The 14,155-nt window shown below is 40.0% G+C and overlaps 1 protein-coding gene across 1 annotated transcript in view; it reads right to left on the minus strand.

Annotated features, from left to right (window-relative positions):
- CFAP46 (cilia and flagella associated protein 46) overlaps nucleotides 1–14,155 on the minus strand; it is a 195,461-nt gene that overhangs the window by 63,901 nt on the left and 117,405 nt on the right. The window contains exons 32-38 of the mRNA XM_026651052.1: nucleotides 11,774–11,896; nucleotides 11,422–11,475; nucleotides 11,158–11,325; nucleotides 3,891–4,039; nucleotides 2,979–3,077; nucleotides 2,215–2,344; nucleotides 1,064–1,210 (exon numbers count right to left, since the gene is read on the minus strand). Of these exons, the coding sequence (XP_026506837.1) occupies nucleotides 1,064–1,210; nucleotides 2,215–2,344; nucleotides 2,979–3,077; nucleotides 3,891–4,039; nucleotides 11,158–11,325; nucleotides 11,422–11,475; nucleotides 11,774–11,896 (870 nt within the window). The remainder of the gene's footprint in view (nucleotides 1–1,063; nucleotides 1,211–2,214; nucleotides 2,345–2,978; nucleotides 3,078–3,890; nucleotides 4,040–11,157; nucleotides 11,326–11,421; nucleotides 11,476–11,773; nucleotides 11,897–14,155) is intronic.

Here is a 14,155-nt window from a genome sequence, read left to right on the forward strand (position 1 = left end):
CAGTTGTGAACCTGGCCCAGTATCTTTTACGGTATAACAAGATATTTTTTCATTTCACTGGACTTTGTTCATTGCCCAATACTAAATTCATGCTGTATGTAAAAGAAAAAATATTTGTTTAAAATATAATTAAAAGTATTAGTTGATATTTGTATTTGTCTAAAAATATAAAGACTTACTTGAAATGATGATGAAGGGCAGGAACAACTATTACAGATTAACATGATCTACATGAGGAGAAAGCCACACTGCACACTGGAGAGCAACAGGATGTAACAAGACAGGACTTAAAGGTATCTTTCATGCAGATCCTTTACATATTGAATTGGCAGGGATCAGACTGGTGAGGGGACTGTACTTAAACTCTGCCCAAAATTATAAGCCACCCCCTCCGCCCTTGCACACACACTATTCCTGCATAACTGGATGTTTTGTTGTTGTTGTTTGTTTTTTTTAATAAAGACCAGCAGTGAAACAATTAGCAATATTGACTTCACATTGCCATAACTAGATTTCAGAGTTATCACATACACTGAGATGAGTAGGGGCAAGTCACAACTCTCAAGAGCAAATATTGAACTCCCATGGAATAGCTAAACAAACAGATCCCGAATTGATACATTGCTTCCAGTAGTACTAGAGGAGCATGCACAGCTGCTGCCACTACTTCACAGGGTGCATTGCATGCTCCATCCTATGCCCCCTCAGTTGTGAGGACAGCCTCAAGAAGGTAAGAGTTAACCTTATTTGGGTGCCATAACTCTGAATCTCCATACTTTCAAATGTTTGGGTTTCTTTTAAGTTCAAGTACAAGACCTCGGTTTCTAATGGATGTAGTATTTTTTAAAGTAACTTTAGTGTTCTTTTAAGGATTTTGTAGCTTTAAGTATAGGATATATACTCTCAGTTTTACAAGGTAAACTCTGAGAGGTAATTTTCCAGCCTTTGGACAGTGTTTCTGCATTTTGACTACCATTAACGTAAGTGACATTTTAATCATGCTAAACATTATTGCCTGTTTTACTAATTTTGTTTTTACAGGCTTGAATTATTTCTGATCTACCTGTGTTGCACTGTGTGCCTCTGAAAGGAGTAGTCTTGCTGGTTGATATAAGCCCAGCTGAATTAGTACTTCAGCTTTGTCAATCCACAAGTAAGGGAAAGAAAGTCCCCTCAGCCCTTTTCCAGTTACTGCATCTAACTCCAAAACCTGAAAAATAATAAAACTTTAAATTACTACAGTCTTTCAGAAAACTAGATTGAATCCAAATTAATATTGAAAATCTTACTTAATATTATATCTTATATTCATCTCTGACTATTTTATAACCTAGAAATTAGAAGTTAAACTATAGGAGAAAACGTGTTTCCTGGGGCATTTGGACTTCACAGAACACAAAAAGAATTTGCATAACAAATGTATAAGCTAAATGCAATACTGTAACTGACTTTTGGGTAGTGAAAATAATTTAGATCCTGTACTGTCCGGAAACAAAACTAAGATCAGAGAAGTTGACTTATTTTGTCCAGAATTAAGAGAGAGACAGGAGAAGACTATGTGAGAGTTAAAAGAGCGGGTGGAGGAGGAAGTCATTAATAAGATGGAAGAACTCGTGGGAGCAGAGGGAGAGGGTAGAGGAAGATAATGAAGTAATACGGGGAAAAAGAGGAATGAAATGCAGACGAAGAGAAGAGTGGAGGAAAGCAACAAGAAAACATGGAATTATCTTGTAAAACTAAAGTAGGGGAGAGGAGAATTAGAGCTGGAATGTATCTCTTCAGAGCTGCTTGCAGGGGGAGTATCCAGTGATGTCAGTGGAGGGAAAAGAAAGAAGAGAAGAGTGATATTAGAGACTGGAGCTCCTTTTCCTGTTCCTCGATCTTTGCTGTTGAGGTGGGCTAGAATTAGAGAAACAATATCACTGCCAGATACTGGAAAGAGCAGCAGTGAATGGCTTTAAATACAGCTCTGGTTTTTCTTGCTCTGCATCAGTTCTTGATGATGAACAACTTCAACTCACATGCTGGTAATCTAGGTCAGAGGAACCTAAGTAGCATATATTTTAAAGAACATCTAAGGTTCAAGAAATATGGTTTCTACAGTTTAAAACTGTAACTGATTGAAATCAATAATGTATCATAATCTGTCTAGAAAAACACAGTAAAAATAGACACTTTGTTCAATATAGTATGTGTGGAATTGAATTAAATAACCTTTTCCTTTGCAGTAAGTGAGTTCTTATATCCATTATTATGTGATTTGCTACATTCAGATAATCCATTTCTTTCCTCCTCCTTTGGTTGCACATTTTTCCCATTTTTTAATGCAATCTCTTGTCTATACCTAAATTGTAGTGGGAGGGGGAAGAGAAGGAAATTAAAAATATTGTTTAAAAATATCTTTAATCTGAAGTGTTATTATACTACACAGATTTATGACAGTATTTCTGTAAATTTGTGTGAAATGCTTCATACACAATCAAGGCCAGCTCCAGGCACCAGCATTCCAAGCAGGTGCTTGGGGTGGTAATGTGCAAGGGGCAGCAGTCCGTGTGCCGTTAGGGCAGCACGTGCGTTTCCGTGGCGGCGGCAATTTGGCGGCAGCTTCTATGTTCAGCTGCCCGTGGTGGCAATTCGGCGGCTTCTGTCTTCTGGTTGAAGACAGAAGCTGCCGCTGAATTGCCGCCACCGCGGAAACGTGTGTGCCGCCCTAACGGCACACGGACTGCCTCCGCCGTCCGGGGTGGCAATTCGGCGCACTGCTTGGGGCGGCAAAAACAGTAGAGCCGGCCCTGTACACAATGTGGTGCTAGGAGATGGTGTTTTAAAAATAAAATTATTATCATTCTAACTTTATAATGCGCTGCATAGTTTCCATGTTACCAGATGACTAGATGACATCTCGAGGTCCCTTCCAGTCCTATGATTCTATGAAAACAAAAAAGCTACACAAAGTGCATTGCAATAAGAACACATACTTTGCCTGTTCCACTTCGTTAATGTATGCTTCTCCAACTGCTTTCTCGTGATATGAGAATGCCTGACTCAATTTTATATCTGAACATACCAGGGAGATTCTGTGAAAATAAAAAGATTAGTGTGCATAATGATCACAAAAATGAAAATATTGCCTGGAAGAAACAAACTTTCTGAAAAAGTGTATTTTTATGCTTTCCATTCTTTTTTTTTCTTTTTTGGTAACTTTGACTAATATAGCCAATAACAACAGAATTCTGTGAAGTTTAAATCTGGAAAAAATTCAATACATTTTTGAGAAAGTTTTTAACATCTAACATGTTAGATCCTTAACAGATTTTATGCTCTTAACAGAAGCACAAAATAAGTGGGGAGCTGAGAATTTTGGCCATCTGAAAATGTACCCCTTAAAAAGAGAATTGTTGCTTCAACTGTGAATGCAAATCTGAGTACAGCAGTGAGAAAGAAAGACACAACTGCTCAATACATTTTGTGGGTGCAAGCAGGCCTCAAACTATGTTAAACTATTTAACCAGTACGTCTCTTTTTTAAAAAAGTGAGGTTGTTTCCTAATTCCTCGGTGTTAAAAGAATTACAAACACTTTTCATTTTGACGAGATTTGCCAAATCCTGTAAACACTTACTTTGGGGCTTAGCACTTAATAATATAGGTACCCTTATTGGATTTCATGCCAGAAAAGAAAAAAACAAACCATACTGAATATTGTTAAACATTATGTATGTTAATAAAGAGGACAAATCAATTTTAAAATGACGAACAAGGTAAAACAATGTAAATCATAAAAGGGATGGTTTACATAGTGTAATTGAGGATCAGTGTACAAAACGGAGGGGGCTGGTATGGCTTTTCATAAACATCTCCCATTTAGCCAAAGCAAGTAACTCATACAAACCGAAGATGGTAGAGATCAGACAGACTTTTACTTTCCACAACATCATGAGCAATAACCTCAGCCAGCTGAAAGATGGGAAGAGTAAAGTGGTTGCAAGAAATTTTCTGCAGCTCCTTAGCCAAAAGGTCCATAAAATATAAAGTGTAAGTCTAAAAATAAAAAACAAATAATAAATTCTGTACCAATTGTTGGTATTTTTAATTTAAACTATTAGTTCTTCTTTCTTTAACTGTACAAGCTAAACAAAAAATCCCAACATAAATCTTATCCTCCAGACATATATATGGCTGTATTAAGACATGCTTAATTGGATCTTCAGTCTTTGATGCTCAACAGATCAAAATTTTACAATTCTAAGTTTTGAGCCACTGAAATACCTCACTTACAGCTCCCTGTGCAGAGCACTGGCTAGTGCTCTAAAAGACAAAAAGAGTATTAAAGAAAATAGTCAGCACTTAGGTAAGGAATTGGCAGACAATCACTAACTTCCCTATCTCTCCCCACAAAAAGCTGATGTCAAAAAGATATGTAGAGAGCAGTAACTGAATGCAACTCTGAACCCAACTGCAGGCAAAGAGGGACTGAGGAATGAGAGTTATTTGGTAATGAGTTGCACAAGAAAGCAAACATATGCTTCCTCCTGGTATGGAAGATGACTTTTGAAGTTCTGACCTATAATGAACCGGAGCTATGAGACTCAGGGAGTGGACCACCTGTTACCACTAGCATTTTGATGAAGAGTTTACTCATGTTGTGCAGTAACTGGAGTTCTTCAAGATGTGTGTCATTGTGAGTGCTCAACTTCAGGTGAACTCATGCCTTTGACTGGAGATTTTGGGTAACAGTGCCCATTTGACCCAGGCAAGCAGCCCACACATTTTCATGACCCGCACTGAGGCTACATGGGGCTATGTGGGCGAGCTGCCCTCAGTTCCTCCTCCATTGCAAAGTCTCACAAAGGAGACTCTGATGCAGAAGGGAAGGAGGGAGGGTAGCGGAGTACCCAAAGGGACACACATCTTGAAGAATTCCAGTTACTGCACAGTGTGAGTAACCTCTTCATCAAAATGCTAGTGGTAACAGGTGGCCCACTCCCTGGGTCTAATAGCTCTGGTTCATTACAGAATCTTCTTTGAGTAGTGTGCCTGTGGGTGCACCACTTCAGGTGGTTCCCAAGCAATACCCCCTCTAAGGAGATGCAAGGTTCAGAGCAGAGTCCAATACAGAAGAGAGAACTGCACTGCCTACAGCTGCATTTGATCTTGCAGCATGCACCATGGCACAATGACTAGACAAGGTATGCAAGAGGACCATGTTTCTGCTTTACAGTTGTCTGCAATGGATACATCCTTATGTCAGGATACAGAAGTAGAAAGTGCTCTAGTGGAACGTGCTATCACTCTTGAAGGGGGTTGAAGCTGAGCTTGGTCATAACAGATCTTAATACATCCAGAGATCCACTTTGATAACCTCTGTTTTGAAATAACCAAACCCTTACTTCTGTTCACAATGGGGACAAATAGTCAAGGAGATCCTCTAAAAGTTATCTAAGTAAAAAGCTAAGGTTCTCCAACCATCTAGGGTATGGAACACGGTTTCTTGACAAGTCTGATGTGGTTTTGGGAGAAAAAACTGGGAGATGAATGGTTTGATTAATTCCAAGGATGCCTTCGGTAAAAATCTGGAATGGGTCTGCAGTGACACTTTCTCTCAGGTGAATACTGTAAAACGGGGGGGAGTGTTTCCCATTAAAGCCCCCAATTCTCCAGCCCTTTGGGCAGAAGTTATAGCTACCAAGAAAGCCATCTTCACTGACAGCTCTAACAAAGAATATATAGCTGGTGGCTCATAGGCAATTAAGGACTATGTTCTGGTCCAAGCTAGAGCAGGGCCTCTGATTTGTGGGAAGAGATTTGACAAACCTCTTAGGAATCTTACCATGGCTTGGTGATGAAGAGCGAGAAAAAAACCAACCTGTGTGTAAATGAAAGGTTGTTATTGCTTCTAAGGGTTCCCCAATAGAGTTCACAGAAAAGACACGATGTTTCTGATTCCAACTGGTAATCCAATACTCTGAGAAGGGGGGAAAGAACAGGTGAAATCTGATGACTGCTTCCATTTCTGGAGATAAGTATTTCTTGTAGATTCTTTTCTATTGTTAAATAAAATGTGTTGTACCTCTGATGAACAGGATACCTCTTCTATTCCTAGATTCATTTAGGAACCATGCTTGGAGCCTCAGAACATGCAGGCTGCGGTGAAGTGTTCAAGTGGTATCCTGAGTCAGGAGGAGAGAAGTGATTGTAAGTCTCCACTGAGGGCAAGAGGTTAGTCTGATTAGGTAGGAATACCAAACTTGTCTTGGCCACGTTGGTGCAATCACTATGACCCTGACCTGATCCTGGTTGAGGATCTTTAACAGTAGCAGAGTTGGCGGAGATGCACGGAGAAGTCCCTTCTTCCTTGAGATGACAAAAGCATCTCCTAGGGACTGGGGATTGAGACCCCCTCTGGAACAATAGCTGATGCATTTTGCTTTATCTACCATGGCAAACTGATTGACCTCCAAGAGTCCCCAGACTAGGAATGTCATGTGGAGGATTTGGGAGTTTAATTTCCATTCGTAATTTCAAGAGAAATGTCTGCTGAGGTCATCTGCCATGGTGTTCTGAATACCTGGGAGATATGAAGCTAAGATGACTATCTAGTTGGCTATATGCCAATTCCACAATTTTATTGCTTCAGCACAGAGAGATGGGGAACGTGCTCCTCTCTGACAGTGATGTAATACATGCATGCCACATTGTCTGTCATTATCTTTATAGACTGGGACCTAATTAGCAGTAGGAAGTGTAAGCAAGCATATTTGACTGCTCTCAATTCCAGATTTATGTGAAGAAGCTGCTCTTGTAGTCACCATTTGCTCTGAACCAGAGGTATCCTCCAAACCAAAAATGAAGTGTCTGATGTTATGACTGTCATAGACGGATTCTGGAAGAACGGAACACCTGCACATGTTTGAGCTGGGTACTTCCACCAGTTGAGTGTTTGTATAACCCACTGGGGAACAGATAGTAACCTGTCTAGGCTGTGCTTTCTTGGTTTGTAAACCATTTGCAGTCATCCCTGTAGACTTCAGAGATGCAGTCTGGCATGTTACACTACGAAGACACAAGCTGACATGTGTCCAAGCAGCTGAAGACAATCTCTTACTGTTACTTGAGGACTGCCCTGAATCCTGGAGATGAGAATTGTTAGAGCAAGAAGTCTGCTGCTCTGTCTGTCAGTGCATCCGGGAAAGCTCCTATGAAGTCTAAATGATGTGTTGGAGTGAAAATGGACTTTCTGGAATTTATTTGGAGGCCCAGACTGCCAAAAAAAGTATACATCATCTTCATTGCTGCCAACACTTCCTGACATGATGTGTCCCAATCAGTCAATCATGAGATAAGGGAAAACTCCTATATCCAAATGATATAGGTGGGTGGCAACTACCACCAGAATATTTGAGGATATTCTCGGGGAGAAGATAGACTGAAAAAAAAAAGCACCCTGTATGGGCAGCGCTTGTTGTTGATCAAAAATTGAAGAAAACTTTTGTGTGAAGGGTAAATAACAATATGAAAGTGTGTGGGTCTTGTTGGCCTGAGAGTCATAAACCAATCTCCTAATTTTAAAGAGGGAATTGGTGCTGCAAGGGTCACCATCTAACTTCCCTGTAAGCTGCGTAGTTGCACAGCAGCCTATTAAGTGCCGTGCAGGTGCTCAGAGCAGCAGCAGGGAGAGGTGCCTCTCCCCCAGCCCCAACCCAGCCTGGCCCCGAAGATTCCACGGCGGGGAGAGGCGCCTCTCCCCACTCAACCCAGTGCTGCTGTGGGGAGAAAGAGCTGGAGGGAGTCCTCTCTCCCCGCCATAGCCCCAGGGCAGCCTGCTCCCCAAACCCCTCATCCCCAGCCCAACCTCCAGAGCCCACACCCCCCTGCACCCTAACCCTCTACCCCAGCCCTGAGCCCCGCATCATTGGCCCCACCCCTGAGCCCACATCCCCAGCCAGAGCCCTAACCCCCTGCACCCTAACCCCCGTCCCACACTCCGAACCCCTCGGCCCCACCCCATCACATGAATTTTGTTATGTGCACCAATATGGAGGTGATGTGTCACACATCACTTCCATATTGGTGAACAAAATTCATTCTGCACATCCGTGGGAAAAATTAGAGGGAACATTGGTCTCCATCCTGAATTTCTGTTGTTTTACATATCTGAGGGGGCCCAAATGGAGACATTCATGTGTGCTCATGCCATGTGGGTTCCATCTGGGATCTATCCTGCTGTAGTACGTCAGTATAAGAGGGGCAGCAGCATGTCCTGGAATAGATAAGGGAACCCTAGATGGATACTCCACATACACCAACGGTGGAGATAGCTGTTTCATTTACAAGAAAAACGAGGGTGAACGTGGTGGTCTAGGAGGTAGGGGCATCAATGACCAAAAGAGTCTTGATGCTGACAAACCCCTAGCACTCATTAACAGAGGCAACTTCGGTTCCGAAGATACTATCAGTCCATAAGGTACCTAAATTCGTGCTGTAACGATGTTGTCCAAGAGTGGGTTGAGCGAGAAACTGTGGAGGGCGGCTCTGGGGGATGGATCACTTGATGATTACCTGTTCTGTTCATTCCCTCTAGGGCACCTGGCATTGGCCACTGTTGGAACACACGATACTGGGCTAGATAGACTGTTGGTCTGACCAAGTATGGCTGTTCTTATGGTACTGAAGAAGCTGGTACCAAGCCCTTGGCATGGGAGTGAGTCAGTGTCAATTCCCTTAGTACCATAAGCACCTGAGTGGTCTTTGCTACCCCTGACTTTCCTGTTACTGGTACTGAATGTTGTTTATGGCTCAGCTTAGAACTCTTCACCACCTTGTCTCTGCTCCTCTGCATAGGGGTACTCGAGCTTGGTACCGTGTCTGTCTTAGACAACTGACTCCTCTTCGTCTTTGTGGTATCGACATGGTTCAGAGTCTGCATGGAATTCTCCTTGGGACCTGAGGTCTCCATACTCTTCTTGTGTGTCAATGACTGAGATTTTCTTGGAGTTTTACTCATTCCCTTCTACTTCGAGGCAGGTATTGAAACTACCTTTGCTGAAGTCTTTGGTACCGTAAATGTACTCAGTGTCATGGTACCACCTATGTCTCCAGCTTTGTCCAGGGACCGAGATGTTGATGTGGATGGGGGCACTAGTGATAGTGGGATGCCTATGTAAAGGGAGGTCCACCAAACCTCCATCATCAGGAATTTAAACTTGAGCTCCCTATTTTTTTGGGATCTACTCTTGAATGAAGTGCAGATCTTGCACTTATTAGGAATATGGGTATCATCCAAACAGCAAAAACACTGTGGGATTCCCTGTTGCTGACTCGGACAGCCTCACAACATTCCCGAGCAAATTAACAACAAACTGTCCCCTGCTGAAGGCAAAATACATTTAACACTATCTAACAATATGCATGAACAACAAATTAAAACAAAATTTCAAAGGAAGGAAGGAAAGAAGGAAGGAACGGCTTTCCAACAACTGCAAACACTATATACTAACTAACAAACTAAATTCTGAATGCGAGTAGAGAACAGGCACAGTTGTAGACTCCACCTCAGGCCAAAGGCAGTGGAGAAGGAACTTGGATGCTTTGCGCGAGTGGCCCTATATAGTCTCAGTGTGAGGCACAAGGATGTATGGAGTGCATGCACAGGCCAAACAGACACCGCTACCAAAAATCTCCAAACAAAGGCAGAGGGTGCAGATCACCTGAAGTGGAGCACCCACAGGGATGCTACTTGAAGAAGAATTAAGAGATCCTCAGGCCAAAATGACTGTTATCATTAGAATTTTCATAATTACTATAAAGCATTTATAGATGTGCATAATTTCCCATGGATTAACTTGTGAACCTCTTACTCCTATTGATGAGCACTTGTTCACATGGTCAGTCCCACTGGTTTCATCAGTGGGAATAATGGGTCCCAATCTGGTTCATTATGTTTTGCATACACATCTTCTCTGACGTTGGATAAAATCTGCCAGAAAAATGAAGCTGATGGAGATTTATATCTGGTCGAGAAAATCTTATGCATCGACTATTTGTTGTACATACATTTTCAGTTATGACAGGTTTCAGAGTAGCAGCCGTGTTAGTCTGTATCCGCAAAAAGAACAGGAGTACTTGTGGCACCTTAGAGACTAACAAATTTATTAGAGCATAAGCTTTCGTGGGCTACAACCCAGTAGCCCACGAAAGCTTATGCTCTAATAAATTTGTTAGTCTCTAAGGTGCCACAAGTACTCCTGTTCTATTTTCAGTTATGTACTTCCAGCATACCAGATCCACTCAAAATTCACCTCTACCAACAGCTGAGGAGATACAGGGTTGTTTTAAAGATACATATCAACAAAAGAATATGCAACTGGCATGAACATTTTTCACAAAGTGGTCACTCTACATCTGACCAATCAGTCCTCATTCTCAAAGGAAACCTGCACAATAGTTTCAAAAGACAAATCTACGAGGCTAAATTCATAACTTTGCTAGACACTAAAAATCATTGACTTAATAGAGACCCTGGATATATGGTTTATTACAACAATCTAACCCACTAACAACCCCCCTTACCTCGCTGACTCCCCCCCTCTTTTCTTTCCCCTCTTTGACTAGAGAGGTGTTAACGGACCACTTCACCTTGAATGGTCAGTCCCTTGAAATATGTGTTAACTACTTATGATAAGCAATCTGTTTCACACTGTATTTAGCTGTGACACTCTGAGTATATTTCCCACACCTGAAGAAGAGCTCCATGTAAGCTTGAAAGCTTGTCTCTCTCACCCACCTTGTCCAACTGGCATAAAGGAATTTTAACTAAAGACCATTTACTTAATAACATTTGATTGAAAGAAACCCAAATCTAAACAAAAAAATTCAAATGGCACAAAATCTAACATTATGTAAAGTTTCACATAATGTTAGAACACCTACAGAATAAAAAGGAATATGTTACCGCTTTTAAGCCTGTTTCAGAACATTATAATTATGGAGTTGCAAACAGCACCTTCATAATATAAAAGGAGACAAGGGAAAGAAAAAAAATCTCATTAAAAACTGTTTGCAAAAAGCATTGACTATAGACCCACAAAAAATAATGTCTAGGATTGGTCACAGCTTTTATTTTCCTACAGTAGAGCAATGATTTTGAAATGTTTACTTACAGGTACCAGAATATTATCCCGGTTAATAACGTAACAGCTTGTTTCCTGTTTAAAAGCATCTCTAACTTCATCAGGGCAGTCATAGCTAGCCCATTCCTCCACACTTGCTGGTAATGCTTCAACTGGTCCTTTTCGTTTAGGCTTCTCCTTCATAACTGAAGACTGGACCTTTAATTAAAGGAACTCTTTAGAGAGTTTATTTTTCTATACGCATTATATATTTACTTAAACATAACTGTTTCAAAGAGGGAAAAAGAGAGATACCTGTTTGGCATCCTTTTGGGCTTGGTCTTTTTTAAGGGTGGTTGATTGTGGGTTCTGGAAAGCAGCAGGTGGTGGGTTTTAGCCAAAGAAACGTACACAAAAGGGAAAAAAGAGAAGAAAAAGTATTTGTAAACTGATGTCTTCTGCAGATTGACACGCCTAATTTTGCATATCTACATCATGGACTCAAAAGTTCTCTCCCACAGAAACAAAAATTCAATGATATGAATGACCCTCACATGAGGGCACTGTAATGCCAATTTCTATAATTTTGTGCTTGAAGAACTGACCTCAGAAACACTATTTATTGAAGTAAAAATATCTAGATTTTTCATAAAGAGGAGTGCCTTACTTGTTTTGTATCCTTTTTGCCTTTATCTTTCTTAGGTGTGGCTGACTGTGCATTCTGGGAAGCAGTAGATGGTGAGGATTTTGGTAATGCTTTTATAACAGATCCAGCTGCAGACAATGAAACCTAGACAAAAATAATTACAATAATTTAACTTTAAAGTGCTGTCCTTCGCTACTAGAAACAGAATCACACTCCATTATGTTGACTCAAGACTACTCTACCAGAGACCGAAAATTTCAAAGGCTCCTAGATCCCTGACATTATGATTATTTCTACAAGCATTTATGGAGGCATGAGTCACTAAAGTGCACTTAAACAGCTCAAGTGTTATTATTGAACACAGATGTTCAGTTTGGGTACAGAAAGTGAGAGTCTTTGAAATAAATACCTAGATCATGTAGGACTTTACAACCATCACCTTACTTTCACACCACCATGAATTGGGAGCCTGTGCACAGATGAAAGACAAGTATAATATGCTCCTCCAGATCTGCCCTATTGCAAAAGTGTAGTGTAGCACAGTGTATGCTGCATTAACTAAAGCTCCAGAATGTGAAAGTATCTGGAGAAAATCTCTCTCTTTCTCTTTGTCTTGTAGCAGCAAAGCTTTGATGTCCTGATTCTCAAGGAAGGAGAGAACTCCTTACTCTTTTTGTTATTGATCTTGACTAAAGTATAATTAGGATAGTAATTTGGTAGGATATTTGAACAATACTTTCTGTTAGATGTGATCAAAGTCCACAAGACATCCTGTGGACTAAAACTGGAACACTGGCTACATGTTCCATAATCTATCAAGATCTCACACTGGGTCTTTACAATATGGCCCTATGTATTTTTTTTTAAAGGCATCTAACATTTCATGGTTTTATTTAAGCTTTCAGAAATTACTCCATTGCCTAACAGATAGTTACTGAAGAGTCTTAAGATTCTAGAGTCTCACCTGGAAATGAAAACAAGCATCAGGATCCCTGAAGAGTTCAAAAGACTTGTCCTTCTCATTTATCTTCAATCAAATCTGCTCTATTTTTAATCCCAAACAAGCTTCACATCACACAGTTTAGCAAGCTTTCCTGTTTCTCTTTATAAACAACCTACTTTCAATTCTAAAATGCCTTATATGAAAAGTTTGAAGCTCACAGTAATGTTAATATATAACAGTGACATTCAGACTGGAGCTCGCAAGCCGCAAGTGGCTCTTTAATGTGTCTCCTGCAGCTCTTTACAGCACATATTAAAACTCTGTGTGATTTGATTATGAATCAACCTAAGTTATTAAGCATTCAAAATGCTTTTACTATAGTATTAACCAATTGTAGTTGATAAAATAATAATACTTGGTCAGTCATTTTGCTATGAGAATTTATATATATAAATATATATATATACAAACACACACACACACACACAAAATATTTCCCATCATACTGTTTAAATATGAATATATAATACTATAGTAAATGAAACAATGAATTCAGACTATTGTGGCTCTTTTGGGTAATGTTCGCTAATTTGGCTCCTGAACTGCTGAGGCCTGAGTAGCACTGATCTATAAGCATTAGCCCACAGACAGCTACTGCCATTGTCCTGTAACAGACACTGACATCTGCACTAGCTAACTTTGATGTTTATTCATCTACTATCATTATCTTGAAATCATCCTGTTTCTCTTAGTCAAGTACAGAATATTAAAAATTCTGATGATGTGAAATTTGGAAATGTTAGTTAGAATTTTATTTTCTAAAATTCCTATTTTCCAAATTTTATGTGTTATATAGTCCAAAATAATTTAACAATGAATGTCTGATAATTAGCAACATATGTATGTAGTAGGGTTCAGCTACAAGCTTTTATATTAAGCAATTACCAGCATTTGTAATCACTGGAAAAACAATAATACAACCTGGAACATACTGATTTGGATACCAGCTTCACTTTGCAGATCTCTCACCCACACCACTCAGGTGGCACTTACGATGGCATGTGGCATATATTGAGTTCAAGTACAGCTTTCACCATTTCAAAGATTTAAATAAATTAAAAAAAATTAACATGCAGTGCAGTCCTTCTGATGTTTTCCATAAATGTCACTGGAAATTAGGCAGCCACATCAATGAAAAAATACAACATTTAATGAGGTTCATTCAATTTGATTTGAAATGCTGCAGAACAGCCAGAAGTGATTACTTTAGAGAATTAACAACACTCAGTGAATATTAGTGTTATGGTTTCATCACAAAATGTAATTGACTACTCAATTCACAGGGTTTAACTAAGTCAGATCATTCCTTTAGTTAAATTACATACCCTTTGAAATGATCTAAGTCACTACCTATCTGTAATTATTGTTCTTCACCAACAATATTGTGAATTCTGTAAATC

The sequence above is a fragment of the Terrapene carolina genome, unplaced genomic scaffold (assembly GCF_002925995.2).
Source record: "Terrapene carolina triunguis isolate 2854851 unplaced genomic scaffold, T_m_triunguis-2.0 Scaffold95, whole genome shotgun sequence".
Lineage (NCBI taxonomy): Eukaryota > Metazoa > Chordata > Testudines > Emydidae > Terrapene > Terrapene triunguis.